This window comes from Canis lupus, chromosome 37 (genome assembly GCF_011100685.1).
Source record: "Canis lupus familiaris isolate Mischka breed German Shepherd chromosome 37, alternate assembly UU_Cfam_GSD_1.0, whole genome shotgun sequence".
NCBI lineage: Eukaryota > Metazoa > Chordata > Mammalia > Carnivora > Canidae > Canis > Canis lupus.
Genome location: NC_049258.1, coordinates 8495286 through 8507547, shown reverse-complemented (window position 1 = coordinate 8507547; position 12262 = coordinate 8495286). Strand labels below are relative to the sequence as shown.

At 37.6% G+C, this 12262-nt stretch overlaps 1 protein-coding gene across 8 annotated transcripts in view; it reads left to right on the top strand.

The window, feature by feature from the left end:
• The window catches only part of SATB2 (SATB homeobox 2), a 289546-nt gene that overhangs the window by 210356 nt on the left and 66928 nt on the right, over window positions 1–12262 (top strand). For all 8 annotated transcript variants that reach the window (XM_038585272.1, XM_038585276.1, XM_038585275.1 and 5 more), the window contains one exon: window positions 3166–3638. In XM_038585272.1, coding sequence (XP_038441200.1) covers window positions 3166–3638 — 473 coding nt within the window. The remainder of the gene's footprint in view (window positions 1–3165; window positions 3639–12262) is intronic.

The window sequence follows — 12262 nt, the reverse complement described above, 5'->3', positions numbered from 1 at the left end:
TTCTTTTGGGCTGGCAGGCTTTCTCTTACTCTCCTATCTCTTCAGCTGGTTTTGCTGGCTTTTGCTCTCTTCCTAGAGGTGTGGCATTTGCCTTTGCAATTCCTTCATTATGGCTTTCTAAGTAGTTAGTACTTCTTGGTGTTATTATATGTTCTTAAGGATACTTCCACAGCCCCTATTTTTAAGTATATGAATTTATTTTTTTTTATTTTTTTTTTTAAAGATTTTATTTATTTATTCATGATAGCCACACAGAGAGAGACAGAGAGGCAGAGACACAGGCAGAGGGAGAAGCAGGCTCCATGCAGGGAGCCCGACATGGGATTCGATCCCAGGTCTCCAGGATCGCGCCCCGGGCCAAAGGCAGGCGCCAAACCGCTGTGCCACCCAGGGATCCCTAAGTATATGAATTTATAAGGGTCTGAGAACTAAGAACATACTATGTATAAATCTTAAAGGAATATGGAGTGACGTTATTCTGATTCTTATTGCACCAATTCATATAGGTTTCTTGGAGCTCTGACGTTAATGCTTAATTGTGTGAAAAATTATGACTAGATCTATGAATAGAAATCTTTATTAATGATGTGATTTAGATACATTTCTTTTTTTAAAGATTTATTTGGGGGGCAGGGGAGAAAGAGACTCCCCGGTGAGCAGGGAGCCCGATGCAGGGCTCGATCCCAGGACCCTGAGATCATGACCTGAGCTGAAGGCAGATACTTAACCGATTGAGCCACCCAGGTGCCCTATTTCAAGGAAGTATTTCAAGGAAATGACTCACTCAAAGTATAATAAAACCACTGAAAAATGAAAATACCAACATTTTGGAAAATTAGCTTTCAATCAAAGGATGCGTGCTATAAAAAGATGGTTCTATATTTTTTTAAGTAGAAAAAGAAATGGATAAAACTTTTATGTCTTAAGTGTTTGAATATGCTTTTATTTTGGCTGAATTAAAAAGGAATTAAACAAATAAAAGTGGACCAAGTGTCTAGTAAGTGCCAAGTATTCCTATCTATAAAGTACAACTTTACTCCAGATGCAGCATGCAGCTCCTCTACTTCTCTCAGTCGGGGAGTCATAATAGTCATTCCTGTTGTATTGAAACTGTGTTATGTAGCCTTTTGAAGGCTCTCCATTTGCTTGGTGTGATTGTAAGATTGTATACCTTAAATTTGATTAATACAATGACTGAAAAATGTTTGCATTGAGAGGATAAGATTAAAATAATTTGCTCTCCTTGAACCTTGTAAAAGAAAGGTAAATACAACTAAATGAATTACATTGAAAGGATTAAGTTAGAAATTGAGCCTTTCAAGAAATCTGAGGTAAACTTATTTGGGGGTTCATGGGAAAGTTAAGCATTCATTTTGTTTTCTAAGCAAAGCAGAAATACTAGATATGTTTGAATATAAAGTGATCCCAGGACACTAATGTTTATCTATTTTCCCAGTGAGAAATATATAAAACTATAAGACATATGGATAAAATGGTCAAATATTTACTTACATTTTAATTAACAATGAATTAACTTCCATGTATATATTTTAATATCACATATTACATAAAATGTTAATTAGAAATGCTATTTTTCTCCACTTTTAAAGTTAATTTTTTGATTGATTTTATCAAAATTCCTCACGTGTGATTTGGCACTTGTGTCTTTGCATTATAAAACTCTGTATTTGGAGTCACTTAACCCAGTTTTCTAGGACACACTGTTTCTGCTTAAGTTTTTTTTTTTTTGAGACTTCAGACTTTTCTGTTACAAATATGATCCTGCCATTGTAAACCTTGTGCCAAACTACAGCATCATTTGCATAATAGTGGGACAGTTATTTTTAAAATATGTCATATGGGTGACTACTTTTGATTTCTTGATCTTTAAAGTTATCTTAATAGGCTTTTGCATGAACATATCCAACATTTGCAATTTTAAGAAATAATTACTAAGTCTGTTTGGAATTTTTGCTTTAAAGAACAGATTTTGTTGGAGCACCTGGGTGGCTCAGTTGGTTAAGTGTCCTACTTTTGATTTCAGCTCAGGTCATGATCTCAGGGTCATGAGATCAAGCCCAGCATCCAGCATTGGACTCTGCACTCACTCAGAGTCTGCTTAAGATTCTCTTTCTCTCTCTCTCTCTGCTACTCCCCCTGCCCCCACAGATAAGTAAATATATCTTTTTTAAAAGCCCAGATTTTGTTAAATTACATCTGTAAGGGCTTAAAACTAGGAATAATGGTGGTTGTTTCAGCCTAACATGTTTTCTCCAAAGCAACCATTGTTTTACATCATAACATGATATAGAGATTTAGATAAGGATTTGACTCTGAGGTGATTTACTCTTTTCTGGGAAATATTCTTGGAGGAGGAAAAAATTTCGCCTTCTGTTTGAACGTATACGATACTTTCTTTTTCCTCTGCCAAGGCTAGTCCTTAAATCTTTACTAGTAAAGTACAGTAAAATGTAATAAGGTAGATATCTAGGGGAGAGGCATCTTATTTAATGGAAAGTCAAGGCAATGTTATTCATATTGTGAGATTTTTTTTTCTTATCCTAGTGCACATCGCAATTATTAACTTTTCCATTTCTTAAAGAAATAGTCTGATAACAAAGATAACAGGTGAGTAGATAAAAGATATGCTACATGGTACACATTTTCTATGATTGTTCCCATAGTTGTATAATACTTACTGTGTGAGATTTTTTGTTAGGAGGTAGCAGTTAATTTGGCAGGAGATGTTGTCCTTGTCATTTCCTGATAACCATGAACTACACCATTAACCACAAACTACAGAAGATGAGAACAGCTGGTGTTTTTATAACAGAGGGTGATGAGGGAGATGAGAGAGCTTGGGAATATGAGAGGATTTAGAATTTATCATGCTTAGTGGTTTCTGTCTTGGTTATTCAATAAAATGCCAGCCTTTAAGAATTTAAGAAAAATGAAGTAGTAAATATTATTACTTTCATATTACCTGTAAAAAATTGAGTCTTGTAACATTTTGCAGTTTTACTTTTACTCTGGGGCTTCCAACTTTGTAGGAAAAAACCTTATGTCATTAATATACCAAAAATATGATAATTCAGTACTACATATATTAGCAACAAATTATGCCAATGAAAATAATGATGAATTATCATTTTTATCTCTTAACAGTGGAAAGAGTGGAACGAGAAAACCTTTCAGACTATTGTGTTCTGGGCCAGCGTCCAATGCATTTACCAAATATGAACCAGCTGGCATCCTTGGGGAAAACCAACGAACAGTCTCCTCATAGCCAAATCCACCACAGTACTCCAATCCGAAACCAAGTGCCCGCATTACAGCCCATCATGAGCCCTGGTCTTCTTTCTCCCCAGCTCAGTCCACAACTTGTTAGGCAACAAATTGCCATGGCCCATCTGATAAACCAACAGATTGCTGTTAGCCGCCTCCTGGCTCACCAGCACCCTCAAGCCATCAACCAGCAGTTCCTGAACCATCCGCCCATTCCCAGAGCAGTCAAGCCAGAGCCAACCAACTCTTCTGTAGAAGTCTCTCCAGATATCTACCAGCAAGTCAGAGATGAGCTGAAGAGGGCCAGTGTGTCCCAAGCTGTCTTTGCAAGAGTGGCATTCAACCGCACACAGGTATGATTAGCATTGAACATGATAATTAGTGGTTTAGAATAATATTAAGGACAGAATTGTGACATCTTTTTTATTCCTTTGAAGAATTTTTATGACTCTCAGAGCATACAGAATTAACTAATAATCCTTATTTCTGGAAATACTGTCATCATTGATCCATATATAGCCATAATTAATTAATTTCAGTAAGGTAATGAACATCTGTGAACCTACCACCCAGCTCAGGACCCCAAATGTTACCAATGACTTGCGCCTGTGTGTTCTTCTCTTCTCCCATTTTCTCTTTCTGCTTTTCCCCAAGTATAACCCTAATCTTGAATTTTGTGGTTATCATTCACTTGTTTAAAAAAAAAATAGTTCTAAAACTATTTATCCATGTATAATCTATTATTTATCTTGTTTTTGAACTTTATGAAGAGTTTCATTGTATGTCATAATTTCTATGATTTTTTTTTTTAGAAACCTTTCAATATATAAAAGCTAGATTTAAGTTATGGATAAATTGGTAGTAGTTAGCTTATTCATTTTTTAATGTTTTGGGGTAATTGCATGCCAATATAATACTAAATGATAAGAAGATAAACAATTTATTAATGTAGATCTTGTCTTATTGAGGCCCTCATCTCAGAGTTTTTGATTCCATAGTCTGGGTTGTGACCTAGAAATGTGCATTTGTAACAAGGTTCCAGGTGATTCTGATGCTTCTAGTCTGGGAACCATACTTTCATAACAGCTAATCTAGTGCTTATAGGAGTAACAAAAAGATAAAAGTGCTAATCTCAAGGAACTAATGATATGGTAGTTAAAAAAAGAATGTATTCATATAATGAAAGTAAAATGAGAAGTAAGGTGGATAGTGTGAGAGAATAACCATGGTTTTAGTGGATTGGAGCTCCGTGAGGAGCTGGGGATAAGAAATACTTACAGTAGGATGAATATAGTGTCTTTAAGAGGACAGTAGGTTTACGTTTGGCCACATTACTAAATGCAAGGCAGGAAGCTAAGCTCTCTGCAGATGCAATGATGAACAAGATCATGGGCCAGCACATATGTAAACACTTGACTTGAATACTAAGTTGCTGGGGAGTTAGGCCTTGAAAGATAAATAGAATTGAACAGGCAAAGATGGAGAAGAAAGGTATTTTTGGCCAAAGGAATTAATGAGAAAAGTGCTGAGTTAGGCAAGTGTGGGAATAGTTGGTAGTTGATAGCAAAGCTAGATAATAAAACTTGAAAGGGGGGAAATAGTCCAAAAAAGGTCTTAGGGCCCTGCTAGGACCTTTGAACTTTAATAGGCCCTGGAAGCCACTTTGAAGGTCTTATGTAGGAATATGCTATGATCCAATAGTCAGAATTGGTTCTTAGGAAAATCTGCCGCCGCTTCATGTTAGCAAGAGGGTAGGAATGTCATTTAGAGAGCAGCCATTGGTGTCCAGCTAGAATGTGTAGAAATTTTGAACTAGGCTGTGGTGGTGGTGGAGTAGAGGGCACAGAGTAGAGAAGCACCATGGAGGTAAAGTTGATGGAAAGTGTAACCACCTGAATGGATGAGAGTAAATATAATGCCGAGATTTGAGCCTTGTGGGTAAGAGTACATCTGTAGTTATTTAGAGTATCAAGGAGAACTGACTGGTTGGAGTAAGGTTAAAGTGATTATTTTGGATTAGGCTGTTGTGACTCTGCAGTGCTGGGAGATTTCTTAAGTGAAGGTATGCAGAGCCATTGAAAATACAAGTCTGGTGCTAAAAAAAGTTTTCAGGGTTAGAAAATAGTTAAAGAAAGGATCTAAAGAGTTGGGGGAAGGAGAGGGAAAAACCATTACCACTGCTCTCAGCAGGAGAAGAGACAGAAGAAATGCCAGTAGAGATGGGAGCAGGTGGAGATGGAAGAAAAGGGAGGCCAGTAGTGAGAGTACAGAGAACACGAGTAGAGAGTTTCCAGAAGGAGATGTGTCCATGTGTGCAAAACTAAGATGCCTGGGAGCAAGAAGCTTGAAACTACGCCATGAAATTTGGTGATTGGTTGGGAGAGACCTTTGGCAAACTAAGAGTATAATTTCATTAGACTGGAGAAGGCAGGAGCCAGAATTTAGGAATTAAGGAGTGACAAACTATTGAGAATATAGAAGCAGGAGCTGCAAATTCCTCTTTCCAGAATTTGGTGTTGAAAAGGAGGCCAGAAATGTGTTGACAGTTTGAATGGGGTAGGAAGTCAATCTGAGATAGAAGGAATTGTGAAGTAGTTTGGGATCTTAGCTGAAGTTAACAGGCGTGAACTAGGGATGGAACCAAGCACTGTGGTTTGGTAACAGTCTTCAGGAATGCCGGAACCAGGGGTGTGGGAGCAGGGAAGAAGCATGGTGGGATTGTTTGAGGTTTAGTGCTGACAGATTAGGTATGGCAGGAGACCAACAGGGTGAAATCTCTTGTTCCTTTGACTCTTAGCTAATTTTTACATTCTATTATTGACAGACTCAGTTTACATCATTTAAAAGTGAGTTTGGAGATTCACAGAGGTTTGCACACGTTCCGGATGTCACTCTGTGACTTCTTTTTGGACTCAGGGCACTCAAGCAGCATTTGTGTGCCAGATATATGAACTAGGGTTATGAAAAACTCTGGTCCTTTGGAGCAAGTCTACTGCATGTTCCCGCTACATGCAAAGTGGAAGGATGCATCTTTAGCCTTTATTTTGCAGTTGTATGTGTGTGTTTTCTTTCATCTATCATCCATGTGCATGAATAGGCATTTCATAGCTAGCCAACATTTTATTGCCTGGTTATATATATATAGTTCCTTTGGCTAAGGATAAAATTGAAAGCATGGTTGGATTTTAGAATCAAATGCAATATACATTTTATCCAAATAGCATGAAGCCTTAGAGAGGACTCACAGAGAGGCCAGACAAAAGACAGACCATGTTAGTGTGAGGGAATGCTGGGCCATGGCCCTAGAATCCTGGAGGTCTGTCTTCTCCTGCACAATCCTTTTTGTCTATTTTTATGGATTAATGATTTTTCTTTGGCATTGCCATCGTTCAAGTGCCAAGTTATAAAAGGTCTAATTGAAGCATGGAACACATTTTATTATTTTCCTCCTGCCATTAAATTTGTAAGATGGCTACACCCAGAAAGGAACATTCACTTTCAATCAACATGAGTTTGAGTTCATGGGCCAGCCTTGAGGATATCAAATGGAAACTGCATAGGAATGTATGAGTATTTCCTTTTAAAATTCTGCTTTTAATTTGGGAAAGCTTTTCATCCCTCTGGGATCATAACCTGTTGTGTATAAAGCCCAACCTAATCAAGGTAGATGGTATTGACAGAATGACATAGTTTGAACTTAAGCCGGAGGTCAGCAGGCAGATTGTTTTTGCTGTATATACTGTAGTCACTAACAGCAGGGTTGGACAGCTGGGTTTCACCAGCGGAATCATTAAATGGAAAATATGGTGTACTATGCCCCATGAAACCAACCATGGATTTTCCAAATGTTAGGCTTTTTTTGAGTGGAATCAGACATTTATGGGTGATATAGTGATTTGCCAGCTATAATAAACAAAAATTAACTTTATAGATAATAACATAAATGAATTGCTAATCTTTGGATAGAAAAGAATCAACATTTTTTTTCCCTCAAAGCAAGCAGGATTAGGACTACTTATTTTTGATGGGTACCTAAAGCCAGTATCAATCTTGTACTTAGTTGCTTTATTGATATGTAACATACTTCAGTCCACTGAATTTTTTTTAAAGATTTTGTTTATTTATTTGAGACCGAGAGAGAGACAGTGTGTGCACGCACCCACACACGGCGGGGGTGGGGTGGGGGGTTGGGCAGAGGCAGAAGGAGAAGCAGACTCGCTGCTGAGCAGGGAGCCTGGCTGAGGCGGCTTGATTCCAGGACCCCGAGATCATGACCTGAGCTGAAGGCAGATATGTAACTGATTGAGTCTCTTTATGATCTCTATTATTCATTTATTATCAAATTCAATAAAAAGCAACTTGATTTGTCACCCTAAAGTTTGTGTTCCTGGATTTGTGCTTGATGATTGGACCAGTAACAACTAGTAATTAGGGAGGGAGGGTGTGTGTATAGGACAAAATCACGTGTATAATATTCATAAATGAAGCTACAACTGAAAATAAAAAAGGGCATCAGCCTAGTTTGTGGTGTTTAAAACTTCCAGATGAACAACTCAAATTCATAATAAGCAGCATTTGAAAATGCCACTTCTCCAAAGAGAAACTATTAATTACTTTGTATTTCTGATCCTTTGCCACTGTAAGCATATCATTTGGTGACACAAAATAACACAATTGAGGGAATAGAGCCATATTTCCAGGAGCTTACTTTTAATACACTTTTATGTTAATCAGTGTGTCTTGAGATCATGCAATGCTAGAATATCAAATCTTTAGCATGGGCATGAGAATAATGTTCTAGGTACGGGGCATAGCGGAATGTCCTATCCCGTCTGTGTCATCAGGATGATAGGAGTCTTTTTTTGTCATTATGACCTTACACACAATATATTCTGAAGGAGATAACATGCCTGGTCTGTTTTTGGTGTTCTAATTCTCTCTCACCCCTTCCTCCCCCTACTTTTACTTCTAGAAGCTAGCAACTGCTAGTCAGCTTTTCATTCAAAGCACTTTCCTCAGGCTAGTGGGTTTTGCTTTATTCACACTGGCAGAGAGCTGGAAATACTTAACCAATGTCTGATAGGGACAGGAGGCTGAAAGCCCAGCTCCCCTGCCTCCAGTAGTAGGGACAGCTCTGAAGTGTGACTCCTACTCCAAAGCTCTCTGCGGATGAGGCTAAGGCAGGGACTGCTTGGGCTTCTTCCCTTCCCTGCCCTGCCTCCCCCACTTCCTCACCAGTTTCCCTCAAAAGCACCTCCTTAATAAATCACTTACACAGGAATCTTTTATCTCAGGATGTGCTTTTCGTCTCAAATGATAGATCAACGCCACTGCTGGTCTAAAGTGGCTCTTGGTTATATCATGGGATAGTAGGGTGAGTAAAACCTACCTTCAATTTTATGCCTACTACCTTCCAAATCTAAAGTGAGATGTCACTATGGGAATAGTCTAGATATTTTTTTACTGTACTACTTTCTCTTGAAAATGTTATCCAGCTTGAATTCAATGGACTGATAGTGACATTGTCAGGATTTACTTATGGATAGCGAATGTAAGGGAGAGAAAATGAAAGAAAAAGGGAATGAGACAGAAGCGGACAATGAATTTGAAGCTCTGTGAGATCTTCCAAACCTGACTTAAATGAAAACCATCCTCCCTGAGTCTGAAAAGTGAATTATGTAATTCATGTGAGTTTCAGAGTCGCTTTGCTCCTTTGCCCTGCGCTGTCTCCAGGGCTCTGTCAGGGTGTTTGTAGGACTAATAATTTCAAGAAATAACAGGACCAGTGCCCTGTCTAGTTTCTTTTTTCTTTTCTTTCTTCCCCCTTCCCTCCTTCTCTCCCTCCTTTCTTCTTTCCGTTTTTTTTTTTTTTAAGATTTTACCTTCATTTCTTTTGCAATTTATTTTCTCTTGCTTATATCCTGAATTTATTTAGTGTTGACATACTTTCACTTACTAGGCCTGTGGACATTAAATAAGTTGCTTGCCTGTTTACAGTGTTTACATCTATGCTTTTTGACAGTTTGATTATGAATTCTAACCACTAGTATTCTTTTGTCCCATGTCACTTGATGGACTTAAAAAAATTAATCAGAGGCTTGTGACACTGAAAAGGTTTATGACAGTATCTTAAAAGTCTTAATATTAGCAAGGAATGGTTGTGGGATGCCCACTGACCTATAATAAGGATGGTTTCATAAAATATGTACAGTGAATCTTCCTTAATAGATAAACTATTCTCTAATTTATTTAAAAATCCAACGACCTACATATTCATATGTTCAGAAATCCCCCATTTACTAACATTGTTTCTCCTCTGAGACCTTCCATCTGAGCAAATCTGTTAAATGAAGTAGAGGAAGCTTTGATCCAAACTAGGCTAAATCCATTGGAACGGATGCCCTGCCACGTGTGAATGGGAGCATTGGAATGCCAGAAAAGGGAAATTAGGTGTGATCCACGTCCGCTCTCTGCACCACCATCCCCTTACCTTGATGATAGGGTTCAGGAAACACTCTTACACAAGGAATCAGCAATAAGAAGTTTCTACAGTTTGAAAATGAACTTTTGCCACATTCATTATTTATATAAAAGAATTATTTTTCTTTTTCCTCTAGCGGATTACATCATAACTCAGAAAGTTCAGGTCCATTTTCTGTTTCAGGTAGTTCTCCTGAGCCAATTCTTGGAAACATGTTTTCAGTGAAGCACAGATGTGCTTCACAAAATGTGCTATTCTGTAACAGTAGGCCTCTAATTTGGTATCTTGCTCCTTCTTCAGTTTGATGCAAAAGTCACCAACTTACACAATTTGCAACCTTTTCGTCAGACACCTTGCTTGAGAAAGTTGTTCGTCATCGTCTTATCTGACAGAGAAAAGGATTTTAGAAATTTCCCAATTCCTTTGGGAAATCATTTGGTTGACCTGTCCTTATTTGACTACTTTTTATTTTTTATGAGACTTTGCAAAGAATCTGCTGTTTACTCATCAAAGCCACATCATTTTAAGAAACTTAAGGCCAGGGTCATAAATGCAGTTTTATGAAGTGACTCAGCAACTGGAGAATGTTTTCAACAGATTGGAAAATTAGATTGAATGATGTATCAGGAGAGTTGGCAGTAAGGTCAAGGGCTAGAAATGTACATGTCTGTATGAAATGACATGGATTTTACTTTTATGCTTTATTGGCACCATGTATCTAGTATTTACACCTATGTTATTAAGGCTAAAAATGTCTAAGGACTTGCTAAACATTATATTTTGAAGTGGCACGGTTAGGAAGAGATAATGTAGCAACAACGTGAACATTTTAGCAACCAAAATATTTGGAAATCTGAACTTACGTGCGTTACCAGTCAATTTGGGGGAGAAGAAAGTCTTGTGTTTGATTTATACATATTGTTAGCCAAAGATGGGCTTGATTTAATTACACATACAGTTTACGTTTGTAGAAAACTTGACCCCCAAGGTATTCAGAATTATTTCTCGGCCAGCCTTTGGTCCCAGCCATCATTATTTCTTACTATGCGATGGAGATATGGGCGCTCAGCAAGTCATACAGGAATAGAACACAATGTAAACCCAGGGGTCTTGACTCCATGGTCCAGTGAGCTGGTTATAAAATGACAAGGAAACCTGTGAGAAAAAGGAAGTCCATCCACTGAAAGATGGCCTGTAAATATGAAATGCTGCAGATCAGCCATGAACATGTTATTGGGTTTTGAAGCAAATAATACACCCTCTTTTGATTTCAACATTAAATTAATAAAGTAGGAAAAGATGGCCCTGCTTGCTTCATAAAATAGGCAATCTTTCATTTCAGAACCACTGGCTTGAATTCATAGATTTGAAGATTATAATAATATTAATATCTATCAGGATAGCAGTGTCTCAGAGTTATTAGATGGCTTAAGGATGGCCTCTAGCTAGTGGTCTCACTTCAGTTTCTCTTGTACATATAAAAACTATCATTAATTAGCACCTTTTGGGCAATTCCAGCCAAAAAGGATGGAGGAGATACTGGCTTTGTGCTCTGGGTAGACAGATGGTTGACTCAGTAGCTGTCAAACATATATAACCCTCTCCTCATTCCCAAATCTACTTGGAATAGAAAGTTTTGTGAAGGAGAATATATAAAGACATCCCCCCCCCTTCACAAAACTGGCACCAAAGAATCAGAGGAAAACAAAGATGATAGTACACCATTCTGCTTGTTCCTATCCCTTACCAGTGTGCAAAGTTCTTAAAAATTAGAATGGATTAATTATAGAAAATTCCAGTTTCTCCATTTCAGCTTAAAAAGGCTGCTTCTGGGGATGATTTTCTAAGTTTCTGTCACTATTTTCTGACAAGGAGTGATCAACTCATTTCACACAGATAAGGTATCTCTCTCTTCAATAAGGACATTCCTTTACCTTCAGTGAGTGTGGCTCAGTATAGATCTGTATTTTGTATGAAGGCCTGTTTTAATATTTAACTAGTCTCCTCTGATTCTGGCTGATGTTTACAATTAAAGTAGGATTTTTATAGAAGGAATACAAGGAACACTAGCTTTAGATCCCATTATTTATATACTTTTTCACCACTGCTTATTTAAAGTAATAAAAAAAATACACAAGGGGTGTTCCTTTCATGGCCATTGATTGAGATGATGACCATTTGGCCTGGGGTTAAGTGCATGTTTGTTCAAATAAAGCGAATTAAGTGTAAAAGCCAGAAATGCGGTGAGAAAAATATAACCGAATCAATTTGAAGTTAGTTGGAGATTACAAGGTTGTTTATATTCTGTCTACAAGTTTTGTACCTAAAATTATCATTGTAGATGACAGCATTTACTTTCAACTTCTCTTACTGTAAAACCCAGGGAAAAAACTTTTTACGTCATGAGCTATTACACATACTCACACATGTGGACATATGTATGTGTGTCTATCTGGAGCTCCATCTCATTTCCTTTTTTTAAAAAGATTTTTATTT